Here is a 26,687-nt window from a genome sequence, read left to right on the forward strand (position 1 = left end):
GACTGAGGGGAAGTACAACATACAGGCACACTTCCTTTTAAGGGGTTTGTTAGTGGGATGTGAGATCATATAATAATAAACCAAGACCACAGAATGTCCCTGGTGTGGATCCATGCATATTGTACACAGAGCCTGAGACATACACTGAGTGTACAAAACATTAAGAACACTTGCTCTTTCCATGACATAAACTGACCAGGTGAATCAAGGTGAAAGCTATGATCCCTTATTGATGTCACTTGTTAAATACACTTCAATCAGTGTAGATAAAGGGGAGGAGACAGGTTAAAGGAGGATTTTTAAGCCTTGAGACAATTGAGACTTTGATTATGTATGTGTGTCATTCAGATTGTGAATGGACAAGACAAAAGATTTCTGCGCCTTTGAACAGCGTATGGTAGTAAATGCCAGGTGCACCAGTTTGTGTCAAGAACTGAAACGCTGCTGGGTTTTTCACACTCAATAGTTGTGTGTGTGTATCAAGAATGGTCCACCACCCAAAGGACATCCAGTCAACTTGACAAAACTGTGGGAAGCATTGGAGTCAACATGGGCCAGCATCCCTTTGGAACGCTTTCAACACCTTGTGGAGTCCATGCCCATGCTCTTTATGTAGTCGTCACAAGTTCATTAATCATATGGGTAAGTAGGCAACATGCACAGAGCAGACACAATGCAGTAGTGTAATGCATCTGGAGACGCCTTGCAGTACAACACTGACACCTAGTGGATGGGAAGCTGCACTGCCGTCCTGCCATAGATCATATGGAACTTTTATAGACAAGAACTGGGACAGTTCTGAAGCATAATAAAACCAAACTTGAACGCTATTTAAAGTCAAATCAATTGTGCTTTTAACATCATATTTCAATGGAATTCATTTATTTAGTCATATTTAATGTATTGCTTTGACATTTATTAAACAAAGGGATATATCTATTAGCTCTGGTCCATGGCAAGAGTGTGGGTTCCTCTACTAACCTCTACTAGTGAAGGACTGCGCCCTGGACCAAGCTAGATATTGACTTCAAAGTGGTGATAGTGCATTTGCTGCATAAACACGCACAATAATAGAGGTGTCCATACAACCTAGCGGTCAAACAGGGAAATGATTCCAATCATTTTTCCACCCTTCATTTATGGCGAATCGCATCTCTGCATGTCTGGCAGACATATCAGTGTGGATGACGGATCACCACCTCAAGCTGAACCTCGGCAAGACGGAGCTGCTCTTCCTCCCGGGGAAGGACTGCCCGTTCCATGATCTCGCCATCACGGTTGACAACTCCACTGTGTCCTCCTCCCAGAGCGCTAAGAACCTTGGCGTGATCCTGGACAACACCCTGTCGTTCTCAACTAACATCAAGGCGGTGGCCTGTTCCTGTAGGTTCATGCTCTACAACATCCGCAGAGTACGACCCTGCCTCACACAGGAAGCGGCGCAGGTCCTAATCCAGGCACTTGTCATCTCCCGTCTGGATTACTGCAACTCGCTGTTGGCTGGGCTCCCTGCCTGTGCCATTAAACCCCTACAACTCATCCAGAACGCCGCAGCCCGTCTGGTGTTCAACCTTCCCAAATTCTCTCACGTCACCCCGCTCCTCCGCTCTCTCCACTGGCTTCCAGTTGAAGCTCGCATCCGCTACAAGACCATGGTGCTTGCCTACGGAGCTGTGAGGGGAACGGCACCTCAGTACCTCCAGGCTCTGATCAGGCCCTACACCCAAACAAGGGCACTGCGTTCATCCACCTCTGGCCTGCTCGCCTCCCTACCACTAAGGAAGTACAGTTCCCGCTCAGCCCAGTCAAAACTGTTCGCTGCTCTGGCCCCCAATGGTGGAACAAACTCCCTCACGACGCCAGGACAGCGGAGTCAATCACCACCTTCCGGAGACACCTGAAACCCCACCTCTTTAAGGAATACCTAGGATAGGATAAAGTAATCCTTCTCACCCCCTTAAAAGATTTAGATGCACTATTGTAAAGTGGCTGTTCCACTGGATGTCATAAGGTGAATGCACCAATTTGTAAGTCGCTCTGGATAAGAGCGTCTGCTAAATGACTTAAATGTAAATGTAAATGTAATCTCGATAGGGGATTTTAGAAACACTTAAAATAAGTGGAGAACTTAAAATATGCAGAAAACATTGAGGACTCCAAATATGATGAACACGTATTGATGCACTGCTCACTAATGTCCAGTCCCACGTTCACAAAGTCGACGAAATCAGGGCAAGAGTTGCTTTCCAAAGACATACCCGGATTGTAACATACTCTGTTTCACGGAAACATGGCCAGCTGGGGACATGCTGTCGGAGTCAGTACAGCCAACGGGATTTTCAGCATCGCGGCGACAGGAATAAACATCTCTATGGTAAGAAGAAGGGATGGGTGCAAGTTTCATAACAACTCATGGTGTAATTGTAACAACATACAGGAACTCAAGTCCTTTTGTTCACCTGACCTAGAATTCCCCACAATCAAATGCCGACCGTATTATCTTCCAAGAGAACTCCCCTCGGTTATAGTCACAGCCGTGTATATCCCATCGCAATCAGATACCAAGACGGCCATTAAGGAACTTCATGGACTTTATGCAAACTGGAAACCATATATCCTGAGGCTGCATGTATTGTAGCTGGGGATTTTAACAAAGCTGATTTGAGAACAAGGCTACCTATATCAGCATATCGATTGCAGTACACGAGCGAGGAACATGCTCGACTATTGCTACTCTAACTTCTGCGATGCATACAAGGCCCTCCACCGCCCTCCTTTTGGTAAATCTGACCATGACTCCATGTTGTTGCTCCCTCCTATAGGCAGAAACTAAAACAGGAAGCGTCGTGCGTAGGTCTATCCAATGCTGGTCTGACCAATCGGATTCCAAGCTTCAAGATTGCTTCAATCACGTGGACTGGGACATGTTCTGGGTAGCCCAGAGAACAACATTGACGTATACGCTGACTCGGTGAGCTGGTTTATAAGAACTGTATAGGAGATGTTGTACCCACTGGGACTATTAAAACCTTCCCTAACCAGAAACTGTGGATTGATGGCAGCATTCAAGCAAAACTGAAAGCATGTACCACCACATTTAACCATAGCAAGGTGGCTGGGAATATGGTTGTATATTCCCTCCATAAGTCAATCAGGCAAAACGTCTGTACAGAGACAAAGTGGAGTTGCAATTCAACATCTCAGACATGAGACGTATGTAGCGGGGTCTACTGACATTTACAGATTACAAAAAAAAAACAGCCCCGTCGCGGACATTGACGTCTTGCTTCCAGACAAATGAAACCATTTCTTTGCACGCTTTGAGGACAATACAGTGCCACTGACGCGGCCCGCTACCAAAGACTGTGGCCTTTCCTTCTCCATGGCCGAAATGAGTAAACCATTTAAACATGTTAACACTCGCAAGGCTGCCGGACCAGACGGCATCCCTAACACGCAGAGCATCGCAGACCAGCTGGCTGGTGTGTTTACGGACATATTCAATCAATCCCTATCCCAGTCTGCTGTCCCCACATGCTTCAAGATGGCCACCGTAGTTCCTGTTCCCAAGAAAACCAAGGTAACTGAACTAAATGACTATCGCCCCGTAGCACTCACTTCTGTCGTCATGAAGTGCTTTGAGAGACTAGTCAAGGATCATATCACCTCCGCCCTACATGTCACCCTAGACCCACTTCAATTTGCTTACAGCCTCAATAGGTCCACAGACGATGCAATCGCCATCACACTGCACACTGCCCTATCCCATCTGGACAAGAGGAATGACTATGTAAGAATGCTGTTCATTGACTACAGCTCATCACTCAACACCATAGTACCCTCCAAACTCATCATTAAGCTTTAGTCCCTGGGTCTTGACCCCGCCCTGTGCAACTGGGTCCTGGACTTCCTGACGGGCCGCCCCCAGGTTGTGAAGGTAGGAAACAACATCTCCACTCCACTGATCCTCAACATTTGGGCCCCACAAGGGTGCGTTCTCAACCCCCTCCTGTACTCCCTGTTCACTCATGACTGCGTGGCCATGCACACCTTCAACTCAATCATCAAGTTTTCAGATGACACAACAGCTTGATTAACAACATCGACGAGACAGCCTACAGGGAGGAGTTGAGGGCCCTTGGAGTGTGGTGTCAGGAAAATAACCTCTCACTCAATGTCAGCAAAACAAAATAGATGATCGTGGACTTCAGGAAGCAGCAGAGGGAGAACCCCCCCCATCCACATCGACAGGACAGCAATGGAGAAGGTGGAAAGTTTTAAGTTCCTCGGTGTACATATTACCGACAAACTGAAATGATGTGGTGAAGAAGGTGCAACAACATCTCTTCAACCTCAGGAGGCTGGAACTTTTTTGCTTGTCACCGAAAACCCTTACTAACTTTTACAGGTGCACAATCGAGAGCATCCTGTTGGGCTGTATCACCGCCAACTGTAACTGCACCACCCACAACCACAAGGCTCTCCAGAGGGTGGTGCGGTCTGCACAACACATCAAGGGGCTAAACTACCTGACTTCCAGGACACCTACAACCCTCGATGTCACAGGAAGGCAAAAAAGATCATCAAGGACAATAACCACCTGAGCCACTGCCTGTTCACCCCGCTTCCATCCAGAAGGTGAGGTCAGTATAGGTGCATCAAAGCTGGGTCAGAGAGATTGAAAAACAGCTTCCATCTCAAGGACATCGTATTGTTAAACAGCCATCACTAGCACAGAGAGGCGGCTGCCTACCTACAGACTTGAAATCATTGGCCATTTTAATAAATGGAACACTATTACTCCTACCCCTACTTTTAACATTCTGTTAAAATGCAACATTTCAGCGCCCTGCTGCTCATGCCAGGAATATAGTATATGCTTAGTATGTGTGATAGAAAACACTCAGACATTTATAAAACTGGTTAAATCACGGCTGTGACTATAACAGAACGTGCGTTTCATCGAAAAGCACAGAAAAATCTGATCACTGAAAATGGAAATATATATCCATCCGACACTTCAACCCATTGATAAAGGCGAACCACAATAAATGGGGCTGAGGTTTGGAATAAAAACTACAGTGATGTCAACAGTCTGGACATTTGCCAAAAGCTTTGAATAATGGTCAAACAAAGCCATTTGTTCAAGTCTTTGAGAATTTTGTGGGACATTATTTCCGTGGGTACAGCTAAAGAACAATCCTGTGATCAATTGTTTTATTTTGTGACTAATCAGAAAGTTGCATTACAAAAGTATTTAACGTGTTTTGTGAAAGTTTACAACTTTTTTAATTTAAAAATTTACGTTTTCTATAAGACGCTATTTTTTCCGTTTATCACACAGTCTTCATAGATCGATATCTAGGCTATATATGGACTATTTAATCGAAAAAAGACCCAATAGTGATTATGGGACATCTAGGAGTGCCAACAAAGAAGATGGTCAAAGGTAATGAATGCTTTATATTTTATTTGTGCGGTTTGGTAGGGTCGACTATGCTAATTATTTTGTTTACGTCCCCTGCAGGTCTTTTGGGGTGTTACATGCTATCAGATAATAGCTTCTCATGCTTTCGCCAAAAAGCTTTTTAAAAATCTGACTAAATGATTCCTAACGAGTGTATTTAATTCAAAATGTATTTTAATGAACGTTTGAGTTTTAACTAGTACTATTAGAACATTTGCATTTCCAGATGTCTAGATGGGACGCCTGCGTGTCAGGTAGGGCAAGAGGTTGAGAATGTTTACATATCTCGCATTACTTATCTCATATGTCCGCTCTACAGTGAGCTCTGTCTCGTCGACAGAGAGCGGGAAGTTGGCTGTTTTATGGCGGTCGGGCCAAATACGGTGCCTCTATGCTCTGTAGTGTTCGAGTTTGGAATGTAAACTATGGAACACAGAGACACTGGACATCAAAAGTTTGAATAATTAAACAATATTTGTATTTTGAGAATGTGGGAATGGTCCGTGGGTAATTAAAGAACAATCCTGTCGAAGTTGTTTTATTTTGTGACATCAGAAAGCAGTAGGACAAGATAACGGTATCTCTGGAAGTGTACATTTCTCAGTTATTCGTTTTCTATCTGAATGTTGTATAAAATGAATGAGTAAATATGAAACTATTTGTGAAAAGATGTAATGTGATGCTAGTGTCATGTACTTCTAGAAGTAGTGGGTGGAGGGGTCAGGCGCAGAGAGCAGGGTAGTTGATATGTGGAATGTTTATTCCCAAAACCACAGTGTCGGTCAACGCCACACACACAGGAGCAATAAGGTTCAAGAACAAAATACTTCCACAGAAATCACACACATCAAAAAAACAGAAAACAAGCCCGCACAAAAGCCGGCGGGCCTACTGGGTTTAAATAGCAAAACCAAAACCTAAACAAGAAACAGGTGCAACTAATCAGACAAAACTAAATGAAACAGAAAAGGGGATCAGTGGCAGCTGGAGTAGGCCGGCGCTGCTAAACAACCACCGAGCGCCGCCCGAACAGGAAGAGGCACCATCTTGGCAGGATTCGTGACAGTTAGCCTTCTAAATGAGAAAATTGTTCTTCATATAAAGGTTTTAACCAAGTCAGTGGCCACTCCCACGTGACCAGACATCACATTAGGCATCCTGGAACTGCCCCTTCTTCCACAGAGTATAAAACCCACCTCCGAAAAAAGTTACATTAGATCAGTAAACATGAAGCGGTGGCTACATGTTGAAATGGTTGGCAACTGTGCCAAAGGACAAGACCAGAGAACGTGGAGATCATTCCCACGTTGAAATGGTGAAGAAATATACAAACGAAAGAACAATTATTCAGACAACCGCTGTTTTAACACTTCAGTCTGGTAAACGCATCTGATCTAAGAACATTTCCGAATGGTAGTCTGAATTATCCATTCTAACAACATACGTCTTTGATCTCCATGACTATCCAGCAGACGGACCGGCAACCGCAGAGAGGGACAACAAAGGCAGACACTTGTAAATATGTAAATTGCAATTTATTTTTGAATAAATTCATGTTTATAGTATTAGCAATTTCTATGAGTGTAGTAATCCTCCATAAGTTTCCCGCTCTTGAGCGGTCCCCACCCCTTTCCTTTGTCTACCAAGCTGTCATATCGGTTTTCTCAGCTAGGGACTTTTTCTTTGTATCATGTTGTAACCAATGTGACTATTTGTGTGTTTATGTAATTCTGTGATTTATTTTAAGTTAGTTAGTAAATAAATAATTAAGCCAATTTGTATGTCGTCGATTCGTGATTCTATGCTATGGTTCGTGCAGATATCCAAGGGTTTGCGACGTTCAGTAATGAGACTGATGAGGTAATATTCATTAATAAGCGACTGTTTTGATAAGATATGAAAATATCGGAAGAGTTATATTCAGGAAATTGAAACTCTATAAACAACATGTTCCCGTAGTGCCCCGACTTCCTAGTTAATTAAAGATACATGATTAGTTAAATTGTGTAATTAAATTACACATAGAGAATTGATTTGATATTATATAGTCTTCACATTTAATGATAGTCAACAACACGACACTGCTGATGCACAACCAAATTTTCGAAATTGCACCTTATGCACCTATTATTCTAACTCTCAACAGTAAGTTGAGACCCCGAATGTATATAAATATACAGTACCAATCAAAGGTTTGGACACACCTACTCATTCAAGGGTTTTTCTTTACTTTTACTATTTTCTACATTGTAGAATTTGAGTGAAGACATCAAAACTATGAAATAACACATATGGAATCATGTAGTAACCAAAAAAGTGATTCTTCAAAGTAGCCAACATTTGCCTTGATGACAGCTTTGCACACTCTTGGCATTCTCTCAACCAGCTTCATGAGGTAGTCACCTGGAATGCTGAAACTGGCTCTCATGAGGACCACCACAGCAAAGGAAGACCCAGAGTTACCTCTGCTGCAAAGGATAAATTCATTAGAGTTAACTGCACCTCTGATTGTAGCCCAAATAAATGCTTCACTGAGTTCCAGTAACATACACATCTCAACATCAACTGTTCATAGGAGACTGCGTGAATCAGGCCTTCATGGTCGATTTGCTGCAAAGAAACCACTACTAGAGGACACCCATAATTAGAAGAGACTTGCTTGGGCCAAGAAATACGAGCAATGGACATTAGACCGGTGGAAATCTGTCCTTTGGTCTGATGAGTTCAAATTTGAGATTTTGGTTCCAACCGCCATGTATTCGTGAGATGCTGAGTAGGTGAATGGATGATCTACACATCTGTGGTTCCCACCGTGAAGCATGGAGGATGAGGTGATGGTGTGGGGTGCTTTGCTGTTGACACTGTCAGTGATTTATTTAGAATTCAAGGCACACAACCAGCATGGATACCACAGCATTCTGCAGCAATACGCCATCCCATTGGGTTTACGCTTAGTGAGACTATCATTTGTTTTTCAACAGGACAATGACCCAACACACACCTCACAGGCTGTGTAAGGGCTATTTGACCAAGAAGGAGGAGCGATGAAGTGCTGCATCAGATGACCTGGCCTATATAAATATATAAAATAATAATGGTATTATGATTTGTTTAACACTTCTTTGGTTACTACATGATTCCCTACGTGTTATTTCATAGTTTTGATGTCTTCACTACTATTCTACAATGTAGAAAATAGTAAAAATAAAGAATAACTTTTGAATGTGTACAGTAGGTTTGTCCAAACTTTTACGTGTACTGTAGATGTTTTTATTTTCTAACCCGTAAAACCTGATCAGAACCCAGACAAAGAGCTGTTCTCTGAGCCCCTGCCAGAGTCATTGACCACAGCCTATTGTCTGCAGTTCGGCCCCAGTGTAAAATTCATGAGGATCTACAAGAGGGCGTTTGGCCAAGACCACCGAGTGGCCAAGCACAAGCTCCATTGGAGGTCAACAAAGCTCTTTGTGGACTTTGATGCCACCTATAACATTGAAAACATGAATGCCCTCAACAGCTACATGGAGGTATATTTGAACCTCTACCCGGAGGTGAAGCCTTGGGAGGAGGAAGATCTTCAAGAGGTGGAGCCTCTGGGGAAGGAGTCTCTGTAGGTGAAGGCTCTGGAGTTGGAGAAGGAGGTGGTGGAGAAGGTAGTGGATAAGGACATGGAGGTGGAGAAGGAGGTGAAGAAGGATGTGAAGGAGGTTGAGAAGTAGGTGAAGGTGGAGAAGGATGTGCAGGAGTTTGAGAAGTAGGTGGAGAAGGAGGTGGAGATGGAAAAGGATGTGGAGGAGGTTGAGAAGTAGGTGGAGAAGTAGGTGGAGGTTGAGAAAGAGGTTGAGAAAGAGGTGGAGGGGAAAAGCACGTGGAGAAGGATGTGGAGGAGGTTGAGAAGCAGGTGGAGAAGGATGTGGAGGAGGTTGAGAAGCAGGTGGAGAAGGAGGTGGAGGTTGAGAAAGAGATAGAGGTGGAGAAGCAGGTGGAGAAGGATGTGGGGGAGGTTGAGAAGCAGGTGGAGAAGGATGTGGAGGTTGAGAAGCAGCTGGAGAAGGATGTGGAGGAGGTTGAGAAGCAGGTGGAGAAGGAGGTGGAGACTGAGAAAGAGATAGAGGTGGAGAAGCAGGTAGAGAAGGATGTGGAGGAGGTTGGGAAGTAGGTGGAGAAGGACGCAGAGGTTGAGAAGCAGGTGGAGAAAGAGATGGAGATTGAGAAAGAGAGAGAGGTGGAGAAGCAGGTAGAGAAGGATGTGGAGGAGGTTGGGAAGTAGGTGGAGAAGGATGTGGAGGAGGTTGAGAAGCAGGTGGAGAAGGAGGTGGAGGTTGAGAAAGAGATAGAGGTGGAGAAGCAGGTAGAGAAGGATGTGGAGGAGGTTGGGAAGTAGGTGGAGAAGGACGTGGAGGTTGAGAAGCAGGTGGAGAAGGAGGTGGAGGTTGAGAAAGAGATAGAGGTGGAGAAGCAGGTAGAGAAGGATGTGGAGGAGGTTGGGAAGTAGGTGGAGAAGGATGTGGAGGAGGTTGGGAAGCAGGTGGAGAAGGACGTGGAGGTTGAGAAGCAGGTGGTGAAGAAATAAGAATCACCGAGCTACAATTCTTAAAATATTAAATCCAAAAGTATCATTATCATCATTTACTATGGATGTCTGGTGTGTTCATGATAGATGTGTGTTGTTTAGTTATTTTTAACACAGATCTTTTCTTTCTGTCTGTCTGTCTGTCCACCCGAAGACAAAAAGAAAACAAAGTGCATCAGGTTTTTCAGGTCCAGGACCAGCTCTTCCAACCTCCCCAAGGATGACAGAGCCCCACCTGAGCTGCCTGCATCTCTCACACACACAGAGCAAACATTAGATATATTTGCATGAAGCAATACTTGCAATGAAAAAAAATTGAATTGCTTGGAAAATATGAACATTGTGTCCTTGAGCTTTTTTACATGAATATAATCTGACTATTATTACAATTCATGTGTACCAATACAGTACATTGAACTTTATTGCACCAATGAATTCATTATAATGACGGTGCCATAATATAAACAGTATTTGTAAAAAGTGTCTATAGGGCATTCATAACAAGCTTACATAGGTCCTTTCTAACACAAGGTGTTTCCCAAGTAATACTCCTCTGTAGACAGAAAGTGAAAGATTGTTAAAAAAAGAGTGAGAGAGTCTTTATCTGTGTTATGGAGCAGTCAGCAGGGCCAGGCAGTAGTCAGCAGCACCATTATCTGTTGTCAAACAGGGGCCTCTCTGGGCCCCCATGCACACTGATAAACACAGCCTAGCACATAATCACCTACTAGACACACAGGTCTTCTCAGAACCACATGTCCCAGAGGTGTGTGTGTGCTGCTCAATGTGTGTGTAGCAGTTTTAGTAGTGGGGGAGGGGAGTTTGAGTTGTTTCATGAAGCTGAATGAAGAGGCCAATGTCAGTATGATATTCTGCTTGCACTGTACGCCATAACATGTCAGTATGATATTCTGCTTGCACTGTACGCCATAACATGTCAGTATGATATTCTGCTTGCACTGTACGCCATAACATGTCAGTATGATATTCTGCTTGCACTGTACGCCATAACATGTCAGTATGATATTCTGCTTGCACTGTACGCCATAACATGTCAGTATGATATTCTGCTTGCACTGTACGCCATAACATGTCAGTATGATATTCTGCTTGCACTGTACGCCATAACATGTCAGTATGATATTCTGCTTGCACTGTACGCCATAACATGTCAGTATGATATTCTGCTTGCACTGTACGCCATAACATGTCAGTATGATATTCTGCTTGCACTGTACGCCATAACATGTCAGTATGATATTCTGCTTGCACTGTACGCCATAACATGTCAGTATGATATTCTGCTTGCACTGTACGCCATAACATGTCAGTATGATATTCTGCTTGCACTGTACGCCATAACATGTCAGTATGATATTCTGCTTGCACTGTACGCCATAACATGTCAGTATGATATTCTGCTTGCACTGTACGCCATAACATGTCAGTATGATATTCTGCTTGCACTGTACGCCATAACATGTCAGAGAAACAACAACTCCAATACACTTGAAATGACATTTTCAGTGGTTTTGTGCAAAACGAAGTCCATAACATTCATTAGCTAGAATTACATCTGTTTGTTGTTCTTTTTCAATTCTCTTTCTCTTTGGAGTTGTTTTGCTGGCCATAGATTTCTGCTCAGGATCAAAAAAACAGGGAGGGGTAGCGAGGGGGGAGATACAACTGTTCATTCACTCTTTCTCCTGATTAAGAAGAGAGGACTGGAGTAGGAAATGGAGTTGGCATAGAACACACACACACACACACTCGAACGCACACGAACGCACACACACACACACACACACACACACACACACACACACACACACACACACACACACACACGCACACACACACACACACACACACACACACACACACACACACACACACACACACACACACACACACACACACACACACACACACACACACACACCTTATGTCCCACCCCCAACGGTCATCGGAAGATACATGAACGGAGAAGATTTGAAGTCACGTTCACAACCGAGAGAGAAAGAGGGGGATACGGTAGACAGGTAGAATGGAGAGACGACAACTGTAAAAGAAAGTAGGCTACTTGGCAGATCAAACTGGACAACAGACAGGTGTAACTGTTTTCAGGATGACTGGTTACTTACAGTTTGCAAGAGTCTAACCATTGTGAGATGGTCATGTAAAAGAAAAGACAAACCTCACATTACTGTCACCACTGTAACCTGTGTGAAGTTTAACTCGAACTGGTCAGATGGCTGGGACACAAGCTGCTGTGCTTCCATCCTTCAGCTCCTTCTCAAACTTTGTTCACTCTGAGGACAATATGAAGGTACGTATTCCACTTGTTACTTTTATTTGGTTTCTACATTTTGCTGAAACAATTAAAAGTGTTGTCACTTGTATATCTTTGTTTTAAGAGGGTGAGTCTTGGGGCTAACAGCAGAGTGTCTAAACGCCACCAACATTTCTTTGAACAAAATGTTTTGACTCGCAATGAAGAGGCCCTTTGAGCACAGCCTCATATCCCCAACACATTTAATACAATATGTGTATTTTGATTTAAGATCTGTCCAAATATCAAATGTATTTTATTTGGAAAGGTATTACAAAACTAGGATTTAATTATAAAATAGTTATTTTAATTTGTTAGTGGGTGTTGTTGCGTTATCTCCATATTTATGTGAAGTTAGTAAGTGAGGCTCGATATGAACTGATGTTTTTGTACTGTCGCACAAGGAGTGGAAATTTGAGGATGGCGCTCTCAGTCTGGACTCTCAAACCAAGAGGACGTCACCTGGCAACACCAGTGACCAGCAGCCAGTTCTTCCTCACCTGGACGATGAAAGTGAAACCTCATGGGACATGGAGTTCTTGTTGTCTGACTGGAGCAGCCCGTCACCTGACCTGAACCCCTCTCTGGACTACAACACTCAGCATCTTCTTCAACCGGACCAAACTGGACTCGACCATGATGGAGGAGGGGTGTTGACGGACCAAATAAGTCCAGACAGGCTTCATACAGGCAGCAGTAGCCTGATGGTTGAGCTGCTCACCCCTTAGAGACCATTGGTTCAGGCATACCAGAACTTTACAACCAACAGGTTCGGTCATCATCATCATTATCATCATTCCCCATTCAACCAAACGTGGACCAGTATGGTTTCAACCCCGGAAGCAACCAGGAGGGACATGGCAGAGATAGAGCCACTGCTGTCCTCACTAAGTCCAAATCATGGGACTTTGGAATGGGACACTACTACCCCCAACAACACACTTCCATGGTGACGTTTCAAGATGGCAGATTCCTCCAAGCCCCTGTCTCCATGACAACCTCTATGACCTCTGAATTTCGAACCCACCACTACAGCTTCCTCCAAAACTACCCCCACCACCTGGGTCTATACCGCAGCCAGAGGGACTACAACCTCCATGGCCACCACCACCAACAAGCCTCCTCCAACCACTTCCCCTACTCCCAGCACCAGCAGCCCCACCTAGCTATCACCTCCTCAGGGGTTCCCCATGGTGGCTTGGAGGGGAAGAACGGCCGCAGGACTGTGGCGAAGAAGAGAGCTGCTCTACACAGCTGTGAATACTCAGGTTGTAGTAAGACCTATACCAAGAGCTCCCACCTCAAGGCTCACCTCCGCACACACACAGGTAAGAAAACATCAATTAAAATACATTACATGGGTAAGAATGCATCAATTATAATACATTACACAGGTAAGAATACAGAGATTAGAATACATTACACAGGTGAGATTAGAATACATTACACAGGTAAGAATACAGAGATTAGAATACATTACACAGATAAGAATACAGAGATTAGAATACATTACACAGATAAGAATACAGAGATTAGAATACATTACACAGATAAGAATACAGAGATTAGAATACATTACACAGATAAGAATACAGAGATTAGAATACATTACACAGATAAGAATACAGAGATTAGAATACATTACACAGATAAGAATACAGAGATTAGAATACATTACACAGATAAGAATACAGAGATTAGAATACATTACACACACAGATAAGAATACAGAGATTAGAATACATTACACAGGTAAGAATACAGAGATTAGAATACATTACACAGGTAAGAATACAGAGATTAGAATACATTACACAGGTAAGAATACAGAGATTAGAATACATTACACAGGTAAGAATACAGAGATTAGAATACATTACACAGATAAGAATACAGAGATTAGAATACATTACACAGGTGAGATTAGAATATATTACACAGGTAAGAATAAAGAGATTAGAATACATTACGCAGATAAGAATACAGAGATTAGAATACATTACACAGGTAAGAATACAGAGATTAGAATACATTACACAGATAAGAATACAGAGATTAGAATACATTACGCAGATAAGAATACAGAGATTAGAATACATTACACAGATAAAAATACAGAGATTAGAATACATTACACAGGTGAGATTAGAATATATTACACAGATAAGAATACAGAGATTAGAATACATTACGCAGATAAGAATACAGAGATTAGAATACATTACGCAGATAAGAATACAGAGATTAGAATACATTACACAGGTAAGAATAAAGAGATTAGAATACATTACACAGGTGAGATTAGAATACATTACACAGAAAAGAATAAAGAGATTACATTACACAATAAGAATACAGAGATTAGAATACATTACACAGATAAGAATACAGAGATTAGAATACATTACACAGATAAGAATACAGAGATTAGAATACATTACACAGATAAAAATACAGAGATTAGAATACATTACACAGGTGAGATTAGAATACATTACACAGGTAAGAATAAAGAGATTAGAATACATTACACAGGTAAGAATAAAGAGATTAGAATACATTACACAGATAAGAATACAGAGATTAGAATACATTACACAGAATAATTACAATAAAAATACAGAGATTAGAATAATACATTACACAGGTAAAAATAAAGAGATTAGAATACATTACACAGGTAAGAATAAAGAGATTAGAATACATTACACAGGTGAGATTAGAATACATTACACAGATAAAAAATAAAGAGATTAGAATACATTACACAGGTGAGATTAGAATACATTACACAGGTAAGAATAAAGAGATTAGAATACATTACACAGGTGAGATTAGAATACATTACACAGATAAAAAATAAAGAGATTAGAATACATTACACAGGTGAGATTAGAATACATTACACAGGTAAGAATAAAGAGATTAGAATACATTACACAGGTGAGATTAGAATACATTACACAGATAAAAAATAAAGAGATTAGAATACATTACACAGGTGAGATTAGAATACATTACACAGGTAAGAATAAAGAGATTAGAATACATTACACAGGTAAAAAATAAAGAGATTAGAATACATTACATTACATTACACAGAAAAAGAATAAAGAGATTAGAATACATTACACAGATAAGAATACAGAGATTAGAATACATTACACAGGTAAAAAATAAAGAGATTAGAATACATTACACAGGTGAGATTAGAATAGGTGAGATTAGAATATATTACACAGGATTAAAAATACAGAGATTAGAATACATTACACAGAAAAGAATAAAGAGATTAGAATACATTACGCAGATAAGAATACAGAGATTAGAATACATTACACAGGTAAGAATAAAGAGATTAGAATACATTACACAGGTGAGATTAGAATACATTACACAGAAAAGAATAAAGAGATTACATTACACAGGTAATAATAAAGAGATTACATTACACAGATAAGAATAAAGAGATTACATTACACAGGTGAGATTAGAATATATTACACAGGTAATAATAAAGAGATTACATTACACAGGTGAGATTAGAATATATTACACAGGTAATAATAAAGAGATTACATTACACAGGTAATAATAAAGAGATTACATTACACAGATAAGAATAAAGAGATTACATTACACAGGTGAGATTAGAATATATTACACAGGTAATAATAAAGAGATTACATTACACAGGTGAGATTAGAATATATTACACAGGTAATAATAAAGAGATTACATTACACAGGTAATAATAAAGAGATTACATTACACAGATAAGAATAAAGAGATTACATTACACAGGTGAGATTAGAATATATTACACAGGTAATAATAAAGAGATTACATTACACAGGTGAGATTAGAATATATTACACAGGTAATAATAAAGAGATTACATTACACAGGTAATAATAAAGAGATTACATTACACAGATAAGAATAAAGAGATTACATTACACAGGTGAGATTAGAATATATTACACAGGTAATAATAAAGAGATTACATTACACAGGTGAGATTAGAATATATTACACAGGTAATAATAAAGAGATTACATTACACAGGTAAGAATACAGAGATTAGAACACATTACACAGGTAAGAATACAGATATAAGAATACATTACTCAGATATTGAGGCATTAATGCATATTCTAGGGATTAGAATACATTATGGATAATAGGCAGAACTGCATGATGGACAATTTCATATGGATGAATAATGATTCATGGTTTTCAGTAGTAATGGCTATTGAATAGAAAAAGTGTAAACGATCCTTGGGAAGTCCCAACTCTGATGTCAACCCATTGAAGTTGAAATGTAAAACAGTTAAGGAAAGGGTTTAGGTAAGGGTTAAGGTTGGGTTAAGGTTGGGTTAAGGTTGGGTTAGGGTTAGGTAATGGTTAAGGTTGGGTTAGGGTTAGGGTTAGGTAAGGGTTAAGGTTGGGTTAGGGTTAGGTAAGGGTTAAGGTTGGGTTAGGGTTAAGTAAGGGTTAAGGTTGGGTTAGGGTTAGGTAAGGGTTAAGGGTTAAGGTTGGATTAGGGTTAGGTAAGGGTTAAGGTTGGGTTAGGGTTAGGTAAGGGTTAAGGTTGGGTTAGGGTTAGGTAAGGGTTAAGGTTGGGTTAGGGTTAGGTAATGGTTAGGTAAGGGTTAAGGTTGGGTTAGGGTTAGGTAATGGTTAGGTAAGGGTTAAGGTTGGGTTAGGGTTAGGTAATGGTTAGGTAAGGGTTAAGGTTGAGTTAGGGTTAGGTAAGGGTTAAGGTTGGGTTAGGGTTAGGTAAGGGTTAAGGTTGGGTTAGGGTTAGGTAAGGGTTAAGGTTGGGTTAGGTTAGGTAATGGTTAAGGTTGGGTTAGGGTTAAGGTTGGGTTAGGGTTAGGTAAGGGTTAGGTAAGGGTTAAGGTTGGGTTAGGGTTAGGTAAGGGTTAAAGTTGGGTTAGGGTTAGGTAAGGGTTAAGGTTGGGTTAGGTAATGGTTAGGTAATGGTTAGGTAAGGGTTAAGGTTGGGTTAGGGTTAGGTAATGGTTAGGTAAGGGTTAAGGTTGGGTTAGGTAATGGTTAGGTAATGGTTAGGTAAGGGTTAAGGTTGGGTTAGGGTTAGGTAATGGTTAGGTAAGGGTTAAGGTTGGGTTAGGGTTAGGTAATGGTTAGGTAAGGGTTAAGGTTGGGTTAGGGTTAGGTAATGGTTAGGTAAGGGTTAAGGTTGGGTTAGGGTTAGGTAATGGTTAGGTAAGGGTTAAGGTTGGGTTAGGGTTAGGTTAAGGATAGGGGTTAGGGTATGGACGTCCCAAGGATCTTTGATTGCATTAACCCTATTGAACAGAATACAATTTACACTATGAATGATCAACACATTGGATCAACAATGTGCTTTTGTGTGCTATTGATTCCATAGGGGAGAAACCATACCACTGTACGTGGGAGGGCTGTGGGTGGAAGTTTGCCCGTTCGGACGAGTTGACCCGTCACTACCGTAAACACACGGGTCAGAAACCCTACGTGTGTCTGCAGTGTCAGAGAGCCTTCTCCCGCTCAGACCACCTGGCCCTGCACATGAAGAGACACACATGATGAGAGGAGTGGAGGATGGGTATGACTGGGGCCGTGTGAGATCATACACACTAATATGTGTGTACCTGTCTACACACACTCTCATTCTGGTTCTCATTTTCTCTCTCTCTCTCTCTCTCTCTCTCTCTCTCTCTCTCTCTCTCTCTCTCTCTCTCTCTCTCTCTCTCTCTCTCTCTCTCTCTCTCTCTCTCTCTCTCTCTCTCGTCTCCTATCTCCATCTCTCTTTCTCTCACTCGCACACTAATCTAATCAACACACACGCGGTGCACACGCAACTACTAGGTAGAGTAGGGTTATCATGGATGAAGAGGAGGCGTCACTACTCAAAGATATACAGTGGACACACACACGTTGTCCACACACTATAAACAGCTAAAGTAACGAAGAGTCTTACAGTTACAGACTGACTTAACACTAAAAATAAACATTTACATTTCAGTCATTTAGGAGACGTTCTTATCCAGAGCAACTTACAATAAGAGTTAGGTGGGACAATCACATATCACAGTCATAGTAAGTTCTCTTTTTCTCAATAAAGTAGTTATCAGCAATGTCAGAGATAGAAAGGCGGGGGTGGAGTCAAGAGCAAGTGTTGGTTCAGGATTTTGGGATTTCTTTAATGTTTCTTTGAGGGGGGACTCGAGGTGAGGAGGGGGATTATTTAAAATAGTCTTTGAAGTTTGAAGAGGTAGGGTTTCAGATGTTTTCTGAAGATGGTTCCACCATTGGGGTGTTAGGACAGAGAAGAGCTTTGACTGGGCTGAGAAGGAGCTGCCCTCCTGTAGGGGTGGGAGGGCCAAGAGACCAGAGGTGGCAGAACAGAGTACTCGGGTTGGGGTTTAGGGTTTGAGCATAGCCTGAAGGTAGGGAGGGGCAGTTCCTCTTGCTGGTCTTGTAGTGGAGACATCCAGTGGAATGCAGTCTGAAAACTAGGTTAGAACATTAGCATCCAAAATGTACACAAAGTTCAAAGGTCAATACAGGCTGTGTCACAGGGGACTGTCATTCTGGCTGAAACATTGTATAAGGAACTTCATACAAATATGGGTTGTTTGCAAAATCCAACACTATATTTATGGATCTTAATATTTCCTGTAAATTATCTAAAGATTATTTTTTTTATTAAGGCTAAGATGTTTCTTGAATTAAGGTTAAGATTTGGTTAAGATATCAACTTTTCATGTGGTAAAAGTTACTAGTTTCTTAATTTCATGGAGACAGATCACGTCAACTGAACCACATTGAAAATACACCAAGCAGATCAATTTTGTATAATTTCCAATTGAATAAATGTATTTATTTGCAAGGCTTTTCATATTAATATAATTCATAACTTCATACTTTTTATATCACTTTGGTCATTGAGTGCTTTAAACTTTTCTCAGAAGTTTTATTTGTATCATTTGCTTATTTTAATCTCACTGGATGATTGAATTGTTTCTAATTTCTAAGTAAAATGTAAGTTAATTCAATAAATGTGTACACTTACGACTGAAGCGCCAATGTATAATTTAACCACTAGATGTCTCTGTTCTATAGGGATATTATGAAGTGATACATTTTTTGGCTTTTTAGTCATTTAACAGACACTTATCCAGAGCAACTTAGTTCATGCGTTCATCTTAAGGTAGGTAAGCCAACCACATATCACAGTCATAGTAAGTCAAACTGTTCCACAATATCAACAAAGTCAGTGATAGTAACAAAAGATAAGTGCAAGTGTAAGCGCAATAACGTATACACCGAGTGGACAAAACATTAGGAACACCTACCTAACGTTGAGTTGCACCCGCGTTTGCCCTCAGAACAGCCTCAATTCGTCGGGGCATGAATTCTACAAGGTGTTGAAAACGTTTCTCAGTGACGCTGGCCCAAGTTGACTCCGATGCTTCACACAGTTGTGTCCAGTTGGCTGGATGTCCTTTGTGTGTTGGACCATTCTTAACACACACACATCAAATCATTTTTAAATGTTTTATTATTTTGTATTTTTTTAACGAAATAGAGTTAAGAAAATATTTACTAAATTAACTAAAGTAAAAAATGTGATAAAAGTAACACAATAAAATAACAGGTTAGTCATGGTAATTTGTACATGTAGGTAGGGGTAAGTGAGTATGTGAGGTAAGTGAGTATGCATAGATCAAATCAAATCAAATCAAATTCACATACACATGGTTAGCAGATGTTAATGCGAGTGTAGCGAAATGCTTGTGCTTCTAGTTCCGACAATGCAGTGATAACCAACAAGTAATCTAACTAACAATTCCAAAACTACTGTCTTATACACAGTGTAAGGGGATAAAGAATATGTACATAAGGATATATGAATGAGTGATGGTACAGAGCAGCATACAATAGATGGTATCGAGTACAGTATATACATATGAGATGAGTATGTAGACAAAGTAAACAAAGTGGCATAGTTAAAGTGGCTAGTGATACATGTATTACATAAGGATGCAGTCGATGATGTAGAGTACAGTATATACGTATGCATATGAGATGAATAATGTAGGATAAGTAACATTATATAAGGTAGCATTGTTTAAAGTGGCTAGTGATATATTTACATCATTTCCCATCAATTCCCATTATTAAAGTGGCTGGAGTTGGGTCAGTGTCAATGACAGTGTGTTGGCAGCAGCCACTCAATGTTAGTGGTGGCTGTTTAACAGTCTGATGGCCTTGAGATAGAAGCTGTTTTTCAGTCTCTCGGTCCCAGATAATAAACAGCCAGTAGCATCAGTGTAAAAACAAAAGGGGGGGGGGGGGGTAATGTAAATAGTCCAGGTGGCCATTTGATCAAATGTTCAGCAAGTCTTATGACTTGGGGGTAAAGGATGTTGAGGAGCCTTTTGGACCTAGACTTGGCTCTCCGGTACCGCTTGCCGTGGGGTAGCAGAGAGAACAGTTCATGACTTTAGTGACTGGAGTCTTTGACAATTTTATGGACCTTCCCCTGACACCACCTGGTATAGAGGTCATGGATGGCAGAAAGCTTGGCCCCGGTGATGTACTGGGCCGTACGCACTACCCTCTGTAGCGCCTTACGGTCAGATGCCGAGCAGTTGCCATACCAGGCGGTGATGAAACCGGTCAGGATGCTCTCGATGTTGCAGCTGTAGAACTTTTTGAGGATCTGGGGACCATGCCAAATCTTTTCAGTCTCCTGCGGGGGAAAAGGTGTTGTCGTGCCTCTTCACGACTGTCTTGGTGTGTTTGGACTGTTGGTTTCTAAATATCAGAGTAAGAACTCGACGGACACTATGAAAGCTTAAACCAGGTTTATTCCCAGAGGATCAAACAGCTGGACAGACAGAAGACATATTCACACAAGCTCTGATATTTAACCCTTTCTCCTCTGCTGAGTCTCCTCCTACACATCTGAACAGCCAGTGCATCTCTGTTGCTAGTCAAAACCTTAGTGATATCTGTTCTTCCTCACTTCATCTGACCTGACCTCTGCCCCAAAGTGCTCACTCCTCCCCAACTCACAGCTGTCATATTGACTCGTACCAGACTGTGTCTCTTTTCCTCCCATAGGTGCCCTGATGGCTAACACTAACATATCCTGACATAATGTAAACGTTACACATTACCCCTCTCTCCCTCAGTGACATGAATAAGTATATTTCATATTCTCAGAACCCAACAGGACCATGATAGTTTGTTGGTGATGTGGACACCAAGGAACGTGAAACTCCAGACTCGCTCCACTACAGCCCCATCGATGTGAATGGGGGCGTGTTCGGCCCTCCTTTTCTTGTAGTCCACGATCAGCTCCTTTGTCTTTCTCACATTGAGGGAGAGGTTGTTGTCCTGGCACCACACTACAGGTCTCTGACCTCCTCCCTATAGGCTGTCTCATCGTTGTGGGTGATCAGGCCTACCACTGTTGTGTGGTCAGCAAACGTAATGATGGTGTTGGAATCGTGCTTGGCCACTCAGTCGTGAGTGAACTGGGAGTACAGGAGGGAACTAAGTACACACCCCTGAGGCCCCCCCGCATTGAGGATCAGCGCGGAAGATATGCTGTTCCCTACCCTTACCACCTGGGGGCGGCCCGTCAGGAAGGCCAGGATCCAGTTGCAGAGGGAGGTGTTTAGTCTCAGGGTCCTTAGCTTAGTGATGAGCTTTGTGGGCACTATGGTGTTGAACACTGAGCTGTAGTCAATGAACAGCATTCTCAAATACAGTTGAAGTCAGAAGTTTACATACACCTTAAGCCAAATACATTTAAATTCAGTTTCACAATTCTTGACATTTAATCCTAGTACAAATCCCTGTCTTGGTCAGTTAGGATCACCACTATATTTTAAGAATGTGAAATGTCAGAATAATAGTAGAGAGAATGATTTATTTAAGCTTTTATTTCTTTCATCACATTCCCAGTGGGTCAGACACTCAATTAGTATTTGGTAGCATTGCCTTTTAATTGTTTAACTTGGGTCAAACATTTTGGGTAGCCTTCCACAAGCTTCCCACAATAAGTTGGGAGGAATTTTGGCCCATTCCCCCTGACAGAACTAGTGTAACTGAGTCAGGTTTGTAGGCCTCCTTGCTCACACACACTTTTTCAGTTCTATAGGCTAAGTCACCTCAGAATTCTCAGTGTTGAGTCAAGGAGACACGTTCCCTCAACATGGATGAGTTTGTGAAACAGAACCGCAGAATTATGCTGTTTTAAATCTACCTAGGATAGTTTGGCACATAGGTGGACCCTCTGGTCATGATTAAAACCTGCACTGTGTACTAGCTAGTACACTGACATTCTAAAATGATCCATCCAAAGGGTATCATGTCACACAGATTTCATTTGGTCTTGATTAGGCGAATTGTCTTTGATATTAGTTAACATAATATATATGAGCATAAATATGATACTGTACGTTTGTAATATTGATGGACACCAAAATTATTTTTATTTTTCAACTCGTTTCTGCTTGATACCTGGTATGCCAAATTGCAGTGTGTTTTTTGTAAATGTACTATTTTAAATAAATAAACTATGTAATTTATGTAACACACAAATGCATCTTATCTCCTTGGTGCTTGAGCTTTGTTTTCTGAAACCATTTTGGATGTTCAACACTTATAGACTCAGATTATATATTAATGACAACAGAGTGACCTTAAGTCTCTCCAAAATATGAATACTGTGTGTGTGTGTGCGTGTGTGCGTGTGTGTGTGTGTGTGTGAGAGTGTGTGTGTGTGTGTGTGTGTGTGTGTGTGTGTGTGTGTGTGTGTGTGTGTGTGAGTGAGAGAGAGAGAGAGTGAGAGAGAGAGAGAGAGAGAGAGAGAGAGAGAGAGAGAGAGAGAGAGAGAGAGAGAGAGAGAGAGGGAGAGAGAGAGAGAGAGAGAGAGAGAGGAGAGAGAGAGAGAGAGAGAGAGAGAGAGAGGGAGAGAGAGAGAGAGAGAGAGAAAAAGAAAGAAAGAAAGAAAGAAAGAAAGTAAGAAAGAAAGAAAGAAATTGAGCTGCAGTTCCAAGGTAGAGGCACTGACTATTCATGTTAAAGAATTCTAGTGAAGTAACCCTTTAGGACCACTATCTGTCACATTGAAGAACTCCAGGTTAAGTCAATTATCACTTCTACCTCTAATCAGCAATCATAGGATTCATTCACGCTCCTTAGATGCCAGGTTAGGGTTACACACTCATTTTCTGTCATGGTCTATGGACCCCCTGACGTAGCCTTGGCCACCCACTTGCCACCCAAACTCTAGTTCCACCACTGCATATCAAGTACATCACTTCTTAGTTGGTTCGATTGGTTGTAGTTCAAGTATCTAAGTGGTAAAACAGAGGTGTAATGGTATGAAGCACAAAGATATGGCAGTAACGAACGTGGTGTAGCCTCCACTTCCTCTAGTGGAGAAGTTGATGTTCTTGGCCGAGCCGCGCCAGCCCACCACGACGGTCACCAGCACTGCCAGGTTCCTCTCTAGCCGGCCCACCATCTCCTTGCCGTATACTCGGTGGTCATCACAGCCACCGTATCAGCCGTACCTTCATGGGCCATTAGGACGGTGGCCTCCTGGGAGCTGTTGTTGTGGACGAGCACAACGGGGGCATTGAATATCTTTTTCTTGAAGGTGCAGTTGCCACGCTGCAGCAGGGCCACCCAGTGTCCTGTCCGGGGGGAACCAGTAAGTGTGTGTAGGGGTCACAGCCCTGGCGTTCCACCACTCCATGATTCGGTGCAGGTGCCATCGCGATTCCTTTCCGCTCCAATTGTGGTGAATTGTAGCCATACAAGCCATTGTCCTTGGTTACAGTTTGAGTTAGATTGCCTTTGGAGTCAAGTACGGTGGCATTGACCACAGCCCTAACATAGTCTCCCTTGCTGATGGGCAGAACTAGCACCAACAAGAGAATGGGGAGATGGCTGCATTGCATTGCTGTGGTCCACATCTGGGCATCTGCTGAATGTGATGGTGCCCATGGACTTGACTGTGTTTGCTGTTGGTCAGATGGTGTTATTCACAGAGCGGTTGTGTTCTGTTCTACTGGCAGGCAGGCAGGCAGGAGGGATGAGAGAGAGAGAAAGAGAGAAAGAGAGAGAGAGAGAGAGAGAGAGAGAGAGAGAGAGAGAGAGAGAGAGAGAGAGAGAGAGAGAGAGAGAGAGAGAGAGAGAGAGAGAGAGGGTATCTCTTTACATAACCCAGCCGCACTGTGGTGATTCACCCACATTATGTCAGATGGAGCTCATCTCTATGTTTGTTTATCTCTCTCTCACACTCAATCTCTTTTTCTCTCTTTCCCTCCGTCCATCTTTCTTTCTCTCACACGCCCACTCTCATTCGTACAGACTGTTGTCTCTCACCATCATAACAGACCACATTGGATTCCAAATCCACATGATAATGTGATCTAAAACTCACATCGGTCTGTTTGTTCACATCTCATCGTATTCGGATCACAGTTTGAACACAAACTTTTGAACACATATTTTTTTATAAATAGTGTTTTTATTTATTTAAAAGGGTCAGTGAACTGACATCTAAGCTTCATCATATTGATGATTACTGCTCATAATGGGTCAGTGTGATATTGACAGAACATCAAGGGATAAGAAGTCCGATGTCTGTATTTGTACCTGTTTGTTACTGTAGGAGAGATGCGGACCGGAGCATGTAGGCCTTAGTTAGAAGCGGGGTCAGGGGTGAAGCAGGGTCAAAGTTGATGCAGGGTCAGGTTATCTATTTCCATAGATTTATAGGTAGGCCTAAGTGGACTAATGTCAAAGCCAGATATCTACTCTTGTGCTACATTGGAAAAGCACACATACAGTAGGCAGTAGGCCTACACAGTAGCCTACATACACAGTAGGCAGTAGCTACATACAGTAGCAGTAGGCCTACATACAGTAGGCCTAATACAAACATTTGCCCACTCAAAAAGTCCCCCACTCATGATCAATGATTACACTGGACGCACTGTCTCAAAGACATAAACTATTGGTATTTGCCAAATGGTGCAATGTTGACATAGCACCCAGGGATGAGAAGGCTGACCTCAGTATGTGTACCTGTTGGTTACTGTTGGTTACTGTAAGAGCCAGGGTTGGAGACAATTCAAATTGAAGTCATTTAATTCAGGAAATTGTTTGAATTTAAACTTCATAAATTAAACCATTTTTTAAATAAATAGCTTATCCTTTTCAGTTGTTTGACAAATCATTCAAAATAAATGTACTTTTTTCCATTATTGAATTTGAATTTCAGTTTACTTCCTGAATGTGCTCAACCCTGGTAGGGCCGATGCTAACCTAAAGAGAGTGAAGCTGGGCCAGGGGGTGAGGCAAGATAAGAGTTGAGTTAGGGTGAGGCACAGACACAGACACAGACACCCTGGCATGAGAACTGATGAAAGAGTTCCAAGTGTTCTGTTGGAACCCAAACCTTCCAAATGTTCTGAGGGATCTGTTGGAACCCAACCCACTACAGATGTGTTGAGCTGGGCAGAGAATAAATAATTCATCATCGTATTATCTCATGTTACGGCCCTGTCATTGATAGTCATGTAGTGTAAGACTCTTTGAGGATAAAACCGAGGGAAGGAGGGATGGAAGGAGAGAGGAGGAATGGAGGGAGGCAGAGAGGGATATAGGAGGTAGTTTGAGAACAGAGACTGTGTCATGGCCCATAATGCCACCTTTTCCCTACACCCTCCCTTCTCTCTTTTTCTCTCGTTATCTCTTAAACAAACAGAAAAATTAACCGAAAAAAGAGAAGAAAATCACAAATGCACACACACACACGTGCACACACACACACACACAAACAACCCAACACGTGCCACGAGGGGTGATGTAAGGGAAGACTTGGAACTCAGTGTCCCAACAGACTCTATGCATACTGCCCCTCAAATGAATGAATACATGTATTCAACTCTCTTTCTCTGTCTTTTCTCTCACTCTGCACAAAGAATCTGCAGAAAGGGGAAAACAAGTGACAATTCTCCCTGGTGTTCTTGGAGAATCATCCTACCCCTAACCCCAGCCATTTCCCTAACCCTAACCCTACTAGCCTCAGCGCTAACCCTAACCCTAGCCTCAGCGCTAACCCTAACCCTAACCCCAGCCATTTCCCTAACCCTAACCCATATTAGGAGATGTTATTAGCCTCAGCCCTAACCCTAACCCTCAACCCTTACCCTTCCTGTCAAACGTATTCCTTTTCCTGTTTTCCTTCCTCAAACAGAACACAGTACATTAACACATATTAGGAGATGTTA

At 41.9% G+C, this 26,687-nt stretch overlaps 3 protein-coding genes across 3 annotated transcripts in view; 2 read left to right on the forward strand and 1 right to left on the reverse strand.

Moving 5' to 3' along the window:
* The window catches only part of LOC127924943 (uncharacterized), a 10,786-nt gene extending 3,860 nt beyond the window's left edge, over positions 1–6,926 (reverse strand). The window contains exon 1 of the mRNA XM_052509615.1: positions 6,912–6,926. Within this exon, the coding sequence (XP_052365575.1) occupies positions 6,912–6,926 (15 nt within the window). The remainder of the gene's footprint in view (positions 1–6,911) is intronic.
* Positions 6,927–12,087: 5,161 nt separating this feature from the next.
* Positions 12,088–13,100, forward strand: LOC127924936 (Kruppel-like factor 1). Its single transcript, XM_052509608.1, has 2 exons — positions 12,088–12,369; positions 12,777–13,100. The coding sequence occupies exons 1-2, from the start codon at positions 12,292–12,294 to the stop codon at positions 13,098–13,100; spliced, it is 402 nt and encodes a 133-aa protein (XP_052365568.1). The 5' UTR covers positions 12,088–12,291.
* On the forward strand, positions 13,089–16,752 carry LOC127924935 (uncharacterized). Its single transcript, XM_052509607.1, has 5 exons — positions 13,089–13,823; positions 14,191–14,289; positions 14,536–14,634; positions 14,752–14,907; positions 16,361–16,752. Exons 1-5 carry the CDS (start codon positions 13,286–13,288, stop codon positions 16,390–16,392), a joined length of 924 nt encoding a protein of 307 aa, XP_052365567.1. The 5' UTR covers positions 13,089–13,285; the 3' UTR covers positions 16,393–16,752.
* The last annotated feature ends 9,935 nt before the right edge of the window (positions 16,753–26,687 follow it).

Source organism: Oncorhynchus keta, unplaced genomic scaffold (assembly GCF_023373465.1).
Source record: "Oncorhynchus keta strain PuntledgeMale-10-30-2019 unplaced genomic scaffold, Oket_V2 Un_contig_4759_pilon_pilon, whole genome shotgun sequence".
NCBI lineage: Eukaryota > Metazoa > Chordata > Actinopteri > Salmoniformes > Salmonidae > Oncorhynchus > Oncorhynchus keta.

Excerpts from the sequence above, each read along its gene's own strand:
- LOC127924936 (XM_052509608.1), top strand. The coding sequence starts at position 12,292 with ATGGCTGGGACACAAGCTGCTGTGCTTCCATCCTTCAGCTCCTTCTCA. Across the intron at positions 12,370-12,776 it reads ACTCTGAGGACAATATGAAG|GAGTGGAAATTTGAGGATGG; the intron begins GTACGTATTCCA and ends CTGTCGCACAAG.
- LOC127924935 (XM_052509607.1), top strand. The coding sequence starts at position 13,286 with ATGGGACACTACTACCCCCAACAACACACTTCCATGGTGACGTTTCAA. Across the intron at positions 14,635-14,751 it reads GATTAGAATACATTACACAG|ATAAGAATACAGAGATTAGA; the intron begins GTAAGAATAAAG and ends TACATTACACAG. Across the intron at positions 14,908-16,360 it reads GATTAGAATACATTACACAG|GTAATAATAAAGAGATTACA; the intron begins GTAAGAATAAAG and ends TATATTACACAG.